General features: G+C 36.3%; 1 protein-coding gene across 18 annotated transcripts in view; it reads left to right on the plus strand.

The window, feature by feature from the left end:
* The window catches only part of MCTP1 (multiple C2 and transmembrane domain containing 1), a 247541-nt gene that overhangs the window by 80677 nt on the left and 154298 nt on the right, over positions 1 to 12566 (plus strand). For all 18 annotated transcript variants that reach the window (XM_072992519.2, XM_072992521.2, XM_072992524.2 and 15 more), the window contains exons 3-5: positions 4746 to 4888; positions 5379 to 5458; positions 5733 to 5841. In XM_072992519.2, coding sequence (XP_072848620.2) covers positions 4746 to 4888; positions 5379 to 5458; positions 5733 to 5841 — 332 coding nt within the window. The remainder of the gene's footprint in view (positions 1 to 4745; positions 4889 to 5378; positions 5459 to 5732; positions 5842 to 12566) is intronic.

Consider the following 12566-nt stretch of genomic DNA (forward strand, 5'->3'; position numbering starts at 1 on the left):
AATTCCTATACTTTCCCCCCTTTGTATGACACCCATCAGCCCGTTGGATTTTTGCAGAATGTTCCAGAAGACAGACAGTTCTGCACGTATCTGCTTGATTTCTTACCAGAATGCAGGTGTCAGTTATCGCCAATTTGCAGCTTCTCTTTTGAAGTTTTGGAGTGACCTTGTGTAATCTCTCTATCTTTGGATAACCAGATGGCCCTCTCCTGGAAATAGTTAGCATGTCTTGCTATCTTCCATTAATCCTTCCCTCCATCAGTCTTGAAGGTGCTGCCAATATAGATCTGGTGTGACTCTTAGCATTTATTCACACTTAGCTGTTTAGTGCATTTAGAATTCCCTGACACGTACCACTGATACACTGTCTAGAGCAGTGGTCCCCAACCTTGGGCCTCCAGATGTTCTTGGACTTCAACTCCCAGAAATCCTGGCCAGACGAAGTAGTGGTGAAGGCTTCTGGGAGTTGTAGTCCAAGAACATCTGGAGGCTCAAGGTTGGGGACCACTGGACTAGAGAGTAGAGTGGAATTATTCTGTAGTGTTTATTTGAGGTAGAAGCTAAGGTGTCCTCATATGCCTATGTTTGATCTGTGGTTTGAATTGCCTTACTTTGTGGGGTATAGTTTCAACCATATCTTTTCCATTTAAATAGAAGTTTTTTTCTCTCTTTCTCTGTTTTTGGGGAAATTCCCTGCTTTTCAGTTTGGGAAAAAGAAAGTTTGTGTTTACTGGTCAAATTAAGGAAAGAACTTTTTCAAAAAATCACCATATAAGCAAACAAAGCAACTTCATACTCACCAATTTCTGCCAAACAACCAAAACTGTAGAGAAACAATACCTACTCATAAAAGAGAGAGAGAGAGAGTTGCCATTTAAATCTCTGTCTTAAAGAGATGGGACCTGCATGTTATAGTTGGTGTACTGTTTAAATATTTGCCCTGGGAAGCATAATCCAGAATCACAGAGTTACTAGATGGGTATTTGTACCATGTTGCACAAATGTTCCTTTCAGTGTTTGTTCTGTTGACTTCATGATATGTGTGCTAACTGTGAGTAGATCTGATCTTTTGGCATGTGCATATGGTGTATTTTGTTCATCCAGAAGGGCTTAAGACAAAACAGCCCAGGACAACCTTTTTTGTGGTCTTGCTTTTAGACACTTCCCACTAAAAGTTAGTCCTACCCTCAGGGGGTCAGTTTATAAAACCACAATTTTCACCTTCTAATTGCCACTATACATTTTGACTTGGGTATAAAACACAAGTAGTGACTTCCACCTTTCATAATGTGGCAAGATGGAAAGGTTCCTGCAGAACCATGTAATAATAAGGCTTTGGTACCATCACAACTGCAATCTGTGAGGCACTGGAATTCTTTTACATGGAAGAATATAATCAGCAGTATCTCAGCAAAAACCCAAATGGCTGCTGTGGACTCTGGAGGCACAGGGTTATCCTGCCCCATCAGTGTTAACAATTGACCTTTATTTGTATGACAACACCAGCCCCTTAAAACCAGATGTAAATGCAAAGGAATGCACTTTGGATCTCTATCACAATTTGATAGCATTGATCAGCTCTCATGAAAAGAGTAATTCACAAGGAAAAGCTGAGAGCTGAATTAATCAATAACAAAACCACAACTTTGAAGTCTTATTTGAACTGTACAGCTTGAGACAACAGACAGGGAAAATATTACTTTTAACATTGGTCCCCCAAATGCACAGCATATAGAAAATCAGCACATCAGACACAGGTTCTACCCTACACTGATGTATTAGGTTGCATTTGATGTTCTCGTATAAAGATATTGTTTTTTAAAGTTACCCAATACACACACATTTTGCAGAATCTCTTTCACCGTTGCTCTTTCCCAATGCCTAAACTGACTTTGAGGTAAGTTGTTAACTAATGGTGCTGTGAGGCTTAATTTGGGGTGAAAGGGAGTATGGAAAGGAAGACTATAATTTAGAAGACTTTTCCACACATGGATACCTTCATATGGTTGTCTTATAAAGACTGTAAAGACACCATTCTATTTTCTCTCCACTGCTGATCCATTTTACTCAAATGAAAATAACATAAATGATATCATGAAGAAAATTCCTGTATCATTTTTCAATTGCAAGAGTTGGCCTCACATGGAAGAGAAAAAGAAGCATTCATTCTCTTAGTATGAGTTTTGATAATAATCAGTAAGGAGAATGTATTAAATATAATGCAATAAAGGGCAAGAGTTTAGTAACTGAGCTGCTGATTCTAATAGAAGGATAGTGCCACCATGTGCCTAGAATGGTGGTTGCTGTAACTATTATATAGTGTTAGTAGGAAGGCACCGAATGTTTTGCATAAATTTAAACAGAATAATTGAATCTCCATACTCTTTTTTCCCCTGTTTGGAGAGGGGAAAAACAGCATTTTTATCCAGTTCAATAATATACAATTAAGCTATGCTCTCTTGAGCATATAAATAGATGCACAACATATACTTTTCATGGTAAGTAGTAAAGGTCATATATTCAATCACTACATTTTATTTCCGAATAGATATACAATTTGAACAAAGCAGTATAATTTGTCCCTATAGTAACATTATTTTACCTTCCAAATTGTATTAATACACATCATCTTTGGCTCTTTATATTAATTTAATTATAAACTGAATTGACAGCATATATTGCCATCTTGTGGTCCAAAGTAATATCACAAAAATCTCTTGTACCTCCACACAAATATTTTATGCTCTGTTGTATAACAATGGAAAAACGTAGTGAATATGTTAATATTCTGTTGTAGTTGGTTATTTAATTTTGTGAGAATAGTACATTTAGTTTTAAAAAGTCACAATGTTTACAATATATTACTTGGGTTGTATTAACCAATCAGTTTATTGCTCAGTCAAAAGATCATTGCACTGTAATATTAAAACTTTTTAAAAAATGTATTAAATCTTTACTCAAATTAAATAGGGTGGCTGAACAGCCTGTGGTATTTAGACTGTTACTCTACATCTTACATCTAGATTTTTTAGCACTTCACGCCGGAAATGTTCAATTCTGAAACGTGTATGCTATCCAATATTGCATTTTCATAGGGCCGGTCAAATATTTATCATGTTGGTGCTGCTGTTTAGTCCTACTGTACCATTGCTACATCCTACGGATGACATAAGCATTGGTATATCAGTTTGTGCTCCTTCATCAAATGCTTTGAAGGGCTGTATTTATTGTGGGTTCTTCCCTTGCCCTAGAAAGCTGGTGGGATACTTTCTGGGAAAGAGAGCAAGATGCTTGGGCCTGTCTGCACTGATGTGTAGCTGTGCACTATATTGGAAGAGTAGGGCTCGGCCTACGGTTGTCTACTCTGCTTAAATAGATGGGTGCATTTAGGGAATGGAGAGCTTTGGTCAGGTTGACTGGTTTTGTTTGTTTCCTCAAACATTTATTAAAATATCCCACCCAAGCTTTTTTTAAAATGCCTTTGTCAGCAATCACAGTTCCACATCAGTCTTAATATTTGAATTGAAATGAATTTACTTTATTGAATTTACTTTACTGTTATTGTACTTCCGTACAACGAAATTAAATGCCAGTTCCAGTACACGTACTGATAAAACACACAAGAACATAGCATCCATAACATGAAAAACATAGCACCTTGCACATAAAACACATCCCTCTCATTCACATCCACATCCTTCATATTCAGTTTCCCATATTTATCATAATATGTCCATTATGTTAGTGCTACCATGAGTACTTCATATGCACGTCCTTTGGGCCATGTATCCTCCATGCCTGCTTTAGATGTGCTTAACATTTGCTGACCCACACCCATGAGTACCTCCAGCCCTTTCTGGAACATCTCAGTGCCTCGTTTTGTCTGGACATGAAGACTGATTTTAACAGTGACGTTTCACCCTCAGAGTTTTGCTTTAGAATCCTTCATAATCATCTGTCAGAAGAGTTTGCTATGGGTATGGTCCCCATTCATTGTGGAGCACGAACATGACGTAGCTATCTGATCCTTAAGATCATACCAGGCAGATTCGATTGTAGGGTAATGCTGCTTGCTTGCAATTATAATGAGAGTTACTGAAGTTAAAAAAGCAAACCAAACTACATCAATGATGTTTGTAACTTTTTGACCTCTTATCTATTTAACTTCATTCATAGATGAAGCTAAATCTCAGTCTTATTTATTCCTATGTTAAGGGAAAGTCTTGTCTCATCTGAAATACATAATTAAATATATTATTATTCAAGCAGTAAACTTTGAAAATTGTATAATGTTTTAAGGGGGTTTTATGCTAACTTTAAATATTTACAGGTTTTCTAAAATTCAGAAATCTTTTATATCAAACATAAAATTAATGGTCTCCATTAACATCCAAAAAAGAGTAAGTAAGGTAAAAGATAAATAAGAAACAAATTACCTTTTTACCTTTAGAAACAATTGCCTATTTGTCATGTATTGAAGTTATAAAAGCTGCCAAGTTTAAACAATCTATTAATGACAAGAAAAATATTTTCATGAAGGTACATGTATATTTTGAAGAACAGAAAAGGTTAGCATAGGTGTGTTGTAATACATTTAAATCTTTAAGATATATGGTGCTTTTCTGCAAAATATCCTATGTAATGTAAAAACAATTACAGTACTTCTGCTTTGGCAGCTCTGGAGGTCATTCATCCTGTTTCTAAATGCATGTAGATGTCATACATAATCTTGATGATCATTTCAGGGACAAGTGATCCATATGTGAAGTTTAAAATTGGTGGAAAAGAAGTCTTCAGAAGCAAAACAATCCATAAGACTCTCAATCCTGTCTGGGAAGAAAAAACTTCAATATTTATTGAACACTTAAGGGAGCAACTGTATATAAAGGTAAGGGGCATGCAGTTCTAGTTAAAAATAGGTAAGGATAGTACTGCATAAATCAGTATTGCAGTTCATCATTGGATGAAATATTAATTTTGCTACCATAATTATAATCAAAGGTAAAAAGAATGTTAATGCTTATTGATTTTATAACTGTGTTTGTTGAGTTTGCTTCTTTACGCCTTTGAAAATTCTTTAGAGCACAGATATTTGCTGTGTTCTGTGAAATTTAATGTAATATTTGGGAAATGGTGCTTAGAATAAAAATAATAGCAGTTTTTGAAAAAATGAGTGTATGCAAACATTCCAAATGGAAAATCATCACATACAGTTTTGTGTTTATCAGTGATTTTCAGTTTGATGCCTGTTGAAAAGTCTCTTTATGTAGACAGAGCTCATGTATTCTGTTGTATAACCTGTGTTTTTGCTAATCTTCTGATTAGTTAATAATGGAGTTCCCAAAATTAAAAGAGGCTGTTCCTTCTGTCCATCTTAGGTGTTTGATTATGATTTTGGTCTTCAAGATGACTTCATAGGATCAACTTTTTTGGATCTCAGTTCACTAGAACAAAACAGGTATTGTACTGTAAAATTCAACCAAGATGTCTATGTAGCCTGCTCTAGAATAGCAAGGCACAAAGCACATAGAACAGTGGTTCCGAACCTTAGGTCCCTAGCTATTCTTGGACTAGAACTCCCAGAAGCCTTCACCAGCTGAGCTAACCAGAATTTCTGGGAGTTGTAATCCAAGAACAAAGGTGGGAACCACTGATCTACAGATTAAACACTTTAGAAATTTCTGTATTCATGTTTATTCAACCAGAATTTTGGGTGTGGTTTGATTTCCTAGGCCAATTGATGTTACTTTGAGTCTGAAGGATCCACATTATCCTGACGAAGATCTTGGAAGTATTTTATTGACTGTGTTGCTGACACCAAAAGAACAACAGAGGGAAGGAGTAAGTTTATGTGTGTTAAACATGTAGACTCATAAACATAACTTTTCTTTCTAGCCCTGTGTGTGCAAATCTTGAGATTTTCTATGACTAGACAATTAAAAGACTGTGGTCCTCCCTATCAGTAAATATTTAACAGTGCTGGTAAATTTTTGTGATGCATTCAATTGCAAATGCCTACTTCAGCCAGCATTTCGCATAACGACGTTGCATAGCTAGGATTTTAACCTAAGGTAAATATATTGTACATTCACACAAGATTTGTTTCAGGCAAAGAATTTTGGATCTAGTGCTATGGTGTTCAAACTGCAACATTTAAGGCCAATTGCTTTTAAACTTCTCACAGTAATGAAATACGCCAGGCAACTTGCTTTGTAACTGCTGAAATTTTGGACATATTTATTGCAAATGGTAACTCTTGGGCAGAGGAAGCAAAGATCATAATTTCCTGATTGTGACCTGATTTGGACATAAAAGTGGCCAGGATATTGATGAAAGTAACAAAAATAAATGTGAAATTTATGATATTAATGTACTCGTATGTAATGTCTGATGTAGCAGGAAAATACTCTTTTAAAAGTCAGAATCCATATCTCTTTCCGTGTGTTACCACACTCATTCTGTGGTAACTAATTTTTCAAATTAACTAGTTGGCAATTAGCTGTACAAATTAGGTACACACATTTGTGCTAGATAGGAAGATGTACTGTATGTATTCTTGGTCAGTTTTATTCCTGAGACTACTTGCATTTATGCCTTGAGTGGAAAATCATTCCTCCCATAATATTCCCTTTGTGTTGCAATTTTATATAGAGGAAGTGCAGAACAATAAATAAAAATGGACTTCCCAAATGAAAAGTATGCTATTTGAATGCTATCAAAGATCTAATTCTAATTATTTATATGATGCTTCTACAAATTTAAAATAAATATTTCTCAATTCAGTTTTACTGGGATTGGCCTTGAAGTTCAAAATATCAAAATAATAATTTCTAGTTTTCCCATCACCACAAAGAATTACTAGCTTTTGGTTTAGTGTGGTTTTATTGTGAGCCTTCTCTCCATTTTAAGAGATTATTCCTAGCATCCTTGCATAATGTTCTTCAATCCTTGTCTGCTTGAAATCTAGAAATTTGGAGGGCTCTTGATGCAGTTAGCATAATCTTGTAAAGTATAATGAAATAATAAGTAATTTTTACAGGTTGACAGAAGTAACTTTCATTATGAATGAATGGTTAATTAAAATTAATATTGCAAAAGAAGGGTGTGGTGAAATAAGGACAGAAATTTTCTACAAGTTGTGGTATCACAACACTTCTTTATAATTAATAGAACAAACTTTAATGAAAAACTCTTCATCTCAATTATCAGGCATGTCCATTTCTCATTTAAATGGTGCTTTCTGATGTTCTTTAGTCATATTTCCTGAAGGACAGTTTAGATTTTATGCATTTGTTCAGTAGCCTAGTGTGGATTCTTCATATGCTGCTATTCCATTCATTTTCATAATTCTGTTACTGTATTTATTTGACATATGATATATACTTCAGGTTTTTTGAGGGTGTTAACTTCAGGTCATGCTTTCAGGAGGAATTTAGTAACTGTGATCAAAAGGGCACATCTAGCTGTGACTTTTATCTGTTCAAAGGAGCATAACAACACCTGTCCTCTAGTTAATCTAGAGATTCAGTTTCTACGGTTATAGAATGTGCAAGTTCAAATTAAAGGATTCAACAATATATGTTGTATTGGCTTTGTTTTAAAATGTAAACTTGAGTGGCTTTCTTGGTATCTCCTAGGAAAGGATTTTGATTGTTTTGACACAGTACTTGATGGTGTAAAGCCATTGCTGGAGTAGATTAATTGCTAATGAATGGGACTTATTTGTCACAAATAACTTGTCCCATTGCTTTAAATATTAGTCTCAATAGTGCTCATGTTGGATTTGACCCACTGATGAATTTGCTTGTTATTCTGTTGGAAACCTGAGTTTTGTAAGAGGGTGTGAGGGGAAAAGAAGCAGGGAGATGGAGGAGTTTGGGAGAGTGATACATAGGGCATGGAAAGCTTTAGGCTCATGTGATGTTTCCATCTGTCTGTTCTCACTGTGAAAGAAGGAAAATTTAAAGCTTCAAGGTGCAGATTTTAACAAGTTAAAGTTTCTAGATACATTGAAATACTGTTGTGGAATTGCAGTTTTTTATCCAACAAAGGGGTGAGTTCGCTAAAATCCTGTACACACAGTTCCAGTGTGTAAGGCTGATGATGTCATCAGTAATAAAAATAATACTGATTTCTTGCTGAAGGTCCCACGGCTGCCATAGGAGCTCCCTCATCCTAGGGAAGCTGTTGGGTGCCATGGAATAGGTGAAAGTCTTTAATTTCCAAAGTTTTCCATATCAGAATGACTTTATTGGTGACAATGATTTTCGGAAGTTAAAAACGGCCCCCATCCTGTGCCCCACAAAATCTTCCCCTGATGAAGGGGATTTTGTGGGAACCTTCAGGAATTCTGATTCCAGTAATAGAATATTAAAAATCTGGAAAATTGCCATGGCTGATGACATCATCAGCTTCACATGGTATCACTTACAGAACAACCAGTGTTTCCTAGTGAACATTTTTTAGGGTGGTGTAGTGTTGAACGTGCAAACAAACTTCATCCAGTCGACAGTAGCCCATATTCTAATAAACCTGTTAGTCTTAGAGGTTTCACAAGATTTTGTTTTTGTTGCAACAAACTGACATGGCACCTTACTGCAGGGAATTTGGAGGTTTGGCTCTAGCTTAATAGGTGTGATGTGAAGCTTACAAGTGGAGTCTTGACAAGTCCTTTCTTTGATGTAGTTCATATACTTGTTTTCCTACTTGTCACTCTGTAAAGCATTTGAGATTACAGTGTCTGAAATAGCTGGGTGTCCTACCATAATGTCTGTGATTGTTTTCAGCTGTTTGTCAGAGAACGGAAGGATTACAAACATGGAGAGATGTGGCATTTGGAATTTTTGGACAACTGTACATATTTCACAATTTCCCATTGAATCCCAGGTAGTACCGGGCAGTGTATTTCTGAACAGAAAGCTTGGACAGACCTAGATGTAGCTTGATCATAAAGCCTTGAAGCTCAAGTCTTTCTCCTGGGTGAGACACATTTAGATGTCTGTCAAGAGGAACTCCCAGAATGGAGAGTTATGGGATTGTAGTCGAAAATTCCGAATGTCATGTTCCTAGAAACAGGAATGCTATCTCAGCAACATATGCATGTCATATTTAATTTGTAGTTCTGCCCATCCTTTACAGGCAAGGTTGGCAAATTCCCATACCTTCAAGCCACTAGAGTTTAGACTGGATCCCACTGGTGGCTATACCACCAATATTTAGTTGTGCCTGGCAATGTTCCTGGTGCTTTTGTTGTTATTGCTGACGTTTGCTGACAAATACAAGAATTTTCTTTGGTGCAAAAGGGTATGAATGTCCCCAATTGCACCCCAGAGTGGTTCTCTTCTGAACCATAGAAATGGATTGAAATGTTTCCTTCCCTTGTAAATGGGTATGTTAAATATAGGAAGGGAAAGAGGGTTTGTAGTGGCTCTTAATTTTGGCAGTGTAGAATTGACAGGTGGTGTAGGGCATATGATTGACTCAGCAGGCACATGTAGTCTATGGGCCACATGTTTCCAATTCTTACAGTAGTTTCCTTAAAAGTGCCATTATAATTCTGTGGGTTTTTAAAAGACAGTTGGCTAGGAGGTTAATTGTAGCCTCCTTTTGAAGTGACAGGGATTTAACATTCTGGTACTTCAACAACTAATTAATTCTGTAATCCAAAACTTCCTGAACATCTGTCTAGTATGTCTATATTTTTGTACTATCTACTGTTGTTTGTAATTTTAGCTTGCAGAGAAAACCACATGTTGATCAATTTGCTGAGGCTTCTGCCTAAATTACTGCATTTATACCTGAAAAATTATAGTGATATATTTTTATTTCTCGGATGTATTCTTCATGCATAGTTGCAGTAGCACTAGTTCCAACAATTCTTAATGGATATATAGTTTTACTTTAGTGTGAATACCTGCAAATTCAAAAGATGATTTTTTTTCTTTAATGACTAATCTCTACACGCAATCCTCAAGTGTGAATTCTAGACAGAAAAGACACATACAGAAGTAATGAACTTTTTAATGTTCAGTACAGCTGCAAGTTGTACACATCTACTTTTAAGCAAGACAACTGAAACAATAAAACTTCTAAATAGAGCATGTAGACAGGGTGTGATTAAATTTTGTAAGCAAAAAGTTGAAACTCAGATTTTCAAAGTCTTGTATGTTCTGTGTTAAATATTAACAAGCAGCATTTCTGTGTGCAAGAATGCATGTATTGTAGTATAATATTTGCATGCATTGTAGATAGTTATCTATTGTGTCTGCATTCCTTTATCCATTATCCATACTGAAATGAATGCATGATTGTTTTTTCTTGTTTGCATTTTTGTTCTTTAGGAGATTTCAGTTCAAAGACCATAGCAGTGTGCCCCCCCTATTTTTTATACCTTATCTATCTGATTAGTGTTAAAAGAGAGAAGAAGCTCGGAAATATATGAGTGATTACTTTAAATCACAGAATATAACATTTCCTGCAAATGCCTCTCATAATTTAATACTCAAAGTTTTGAAAAATGAATAACTTCTCTGGTTTTGGAAGGAAGAGTCTGTGTCATGTTGAGAGGCACATTCTTCAATTCTGTGTTTCAAAAATATTTTTACGTTACTTATTCACCTCTATACCATCTTTAGCCAGCGGACTTCTAAAGTTGCTGACATAAACTTGTACACACAGTATTGAAGAGTATTATAAAAGGGCATATTGATGGTCACTCTGTTTTAGCTCTTACAGTATTTCTTTAATTATATCCATAGTAACCTCCATATGTTTCTGTTAGAATTAAAACACATGCTCTCAGATCTTAAATAGAACTCAATTTCTGGCTCATTCCTCATTTCTAAGTCTATCAAAGCTAGTGACACCTTTGTTTAATCCACCCGAAGCATCCTCCTATAGGATGTCCTTCCATTGGTTTAACTAACGTTGCTGTGTTCTCTGAAATGTAATGCTGACAGTCAGCAAGAAATGTTTACATTGAATTTGTTGCTACAGTGGCTTTGCACTATAAACTGACAGACAATACTCCTGTGTGGGAAATTAAAGTAAGCTCCTAGGCCCTGTCCAGTGATGTTTCAAATGCTGGCAGAATTTGAATGTTTTTTGTCTCCCAGTGCAGCTTTCTGTGGCTCTGAAAACCTACTCCAGTGGGTTTTCCAGGCCTCCAGAATAGGGGGGCTGCAAGAGAGAGGACAAATGCTGGTTCTGAAGGAAACAGCAAGACCCAGATAGAAGACTGGATAGTGACCAAAGTCTATATTTTTAAACTAAATAAGTTCACAAACCCTCAGATGAAACTGAGACCGTACTCACACCACCAAGCTGTCCCTCTATTTTCTTGTGTCTTTTACTCCCTGAGCAGTCACATCATGAGGTCACATGACATATATCCTGGGATATGTGTTTTGATTTTTTTTTTTAACTACTGCAACATTTCCTCAATTTGATGTGATATGATTGGCTACATTTCGATACTGGAATATTACCCTCCAGTTTGTTTATGTCTCTGGGGCCTCTTTTTTTCCTTTTTTAAATTTTGTTTTGTTACATTGACATTTTGGCAACATTTCCTTGATGGTTATGAGTTTCTCTGCTGCATTTCATTTGTACCTCTTACAGCAGAGGAACTCTTAACCGGGCTTTGTTTTCATTGCAGCTCTACCGCAAGGTCCCTGGGAGGGAAACGTGAAAGGGCTGAGGGGGGAAGGAGCACCACTATGTGGATGGATGTGCAAATAAGTGAAGTGCAGAGACTGATGACATAGGTTTTCCAATGTACCAACATTGCACTCGCTAAATTGTTTTTTAAAAAAGGACATTCAGGCAAATGATATCACTAGCAGAAACAACACAAGGCAGCTTGCCAGAAAAAGTAACAGTACAACCACGCCCACAGGATACCACTGTAGTTGTTGCACAATGAAGCCAGCAACAAAAAAAAATTGAAGCCTCCCAGCAGGCGGCATTTCATACAGAAACATCATGGAATGAGAACAAAAGAATTGACGACTTCGGTACGTCGTCATCTGAACTCCCCAAGTAAAGGGTCAAACTTGATGAGGAGTAACTCGGAAACATTTTGCTGGTCTGACCACAGCCTCAGTCTGAACACAGCACTAACTTTACAATCTGTAATTAAAAGTGTTCTGCATAAAAATTCTTATAAATGGCAATGATTTTTTTCCCTTTTTCTCTCTCCATATATCATTTTTATCTCCAACATACTTACTTACCTGGTTTATTTCCGCAGAGATTAACAAAAGTAGTACCATTATGAAATATGCCTACCCTAGCACTCCATGCTCTTCCTGAGACACACAACACCTTACTTCTAATTCTAGGTGCTGGGCTGCTTGTATATATGTTGCAGTTGTCTCCTATCTAGAATGAAAGTAAATTCTGCAGACTTTCAGATGTAGAAAATGCAGCCCTCTTTATTCTGGATATCTAACCCATCAATTCGCAGATATCACACAGTTTTGAAGAACCTGGTAATCTATTTCATAGTCTTTTTCTTTCCTGATAAGTTAGGTGAAAAGAGATCAAACTCTGCAGATCTTTCCTAC

The sequence above is a fragment of the Pogona vitticeps genome, chromosome 2, assembly GCF_051106095.1.
Source record: "Pogona vitticeps strain Pit_001003342236 chromosome 2, PviZW2.1, whole genome shotgun sequence".
Lineage (NCBI taxonomy): Eukaryota > Metazoa > Chordata > Lepidosauria > Squamata > Agamidae > Pogona > Pogona vitticeps.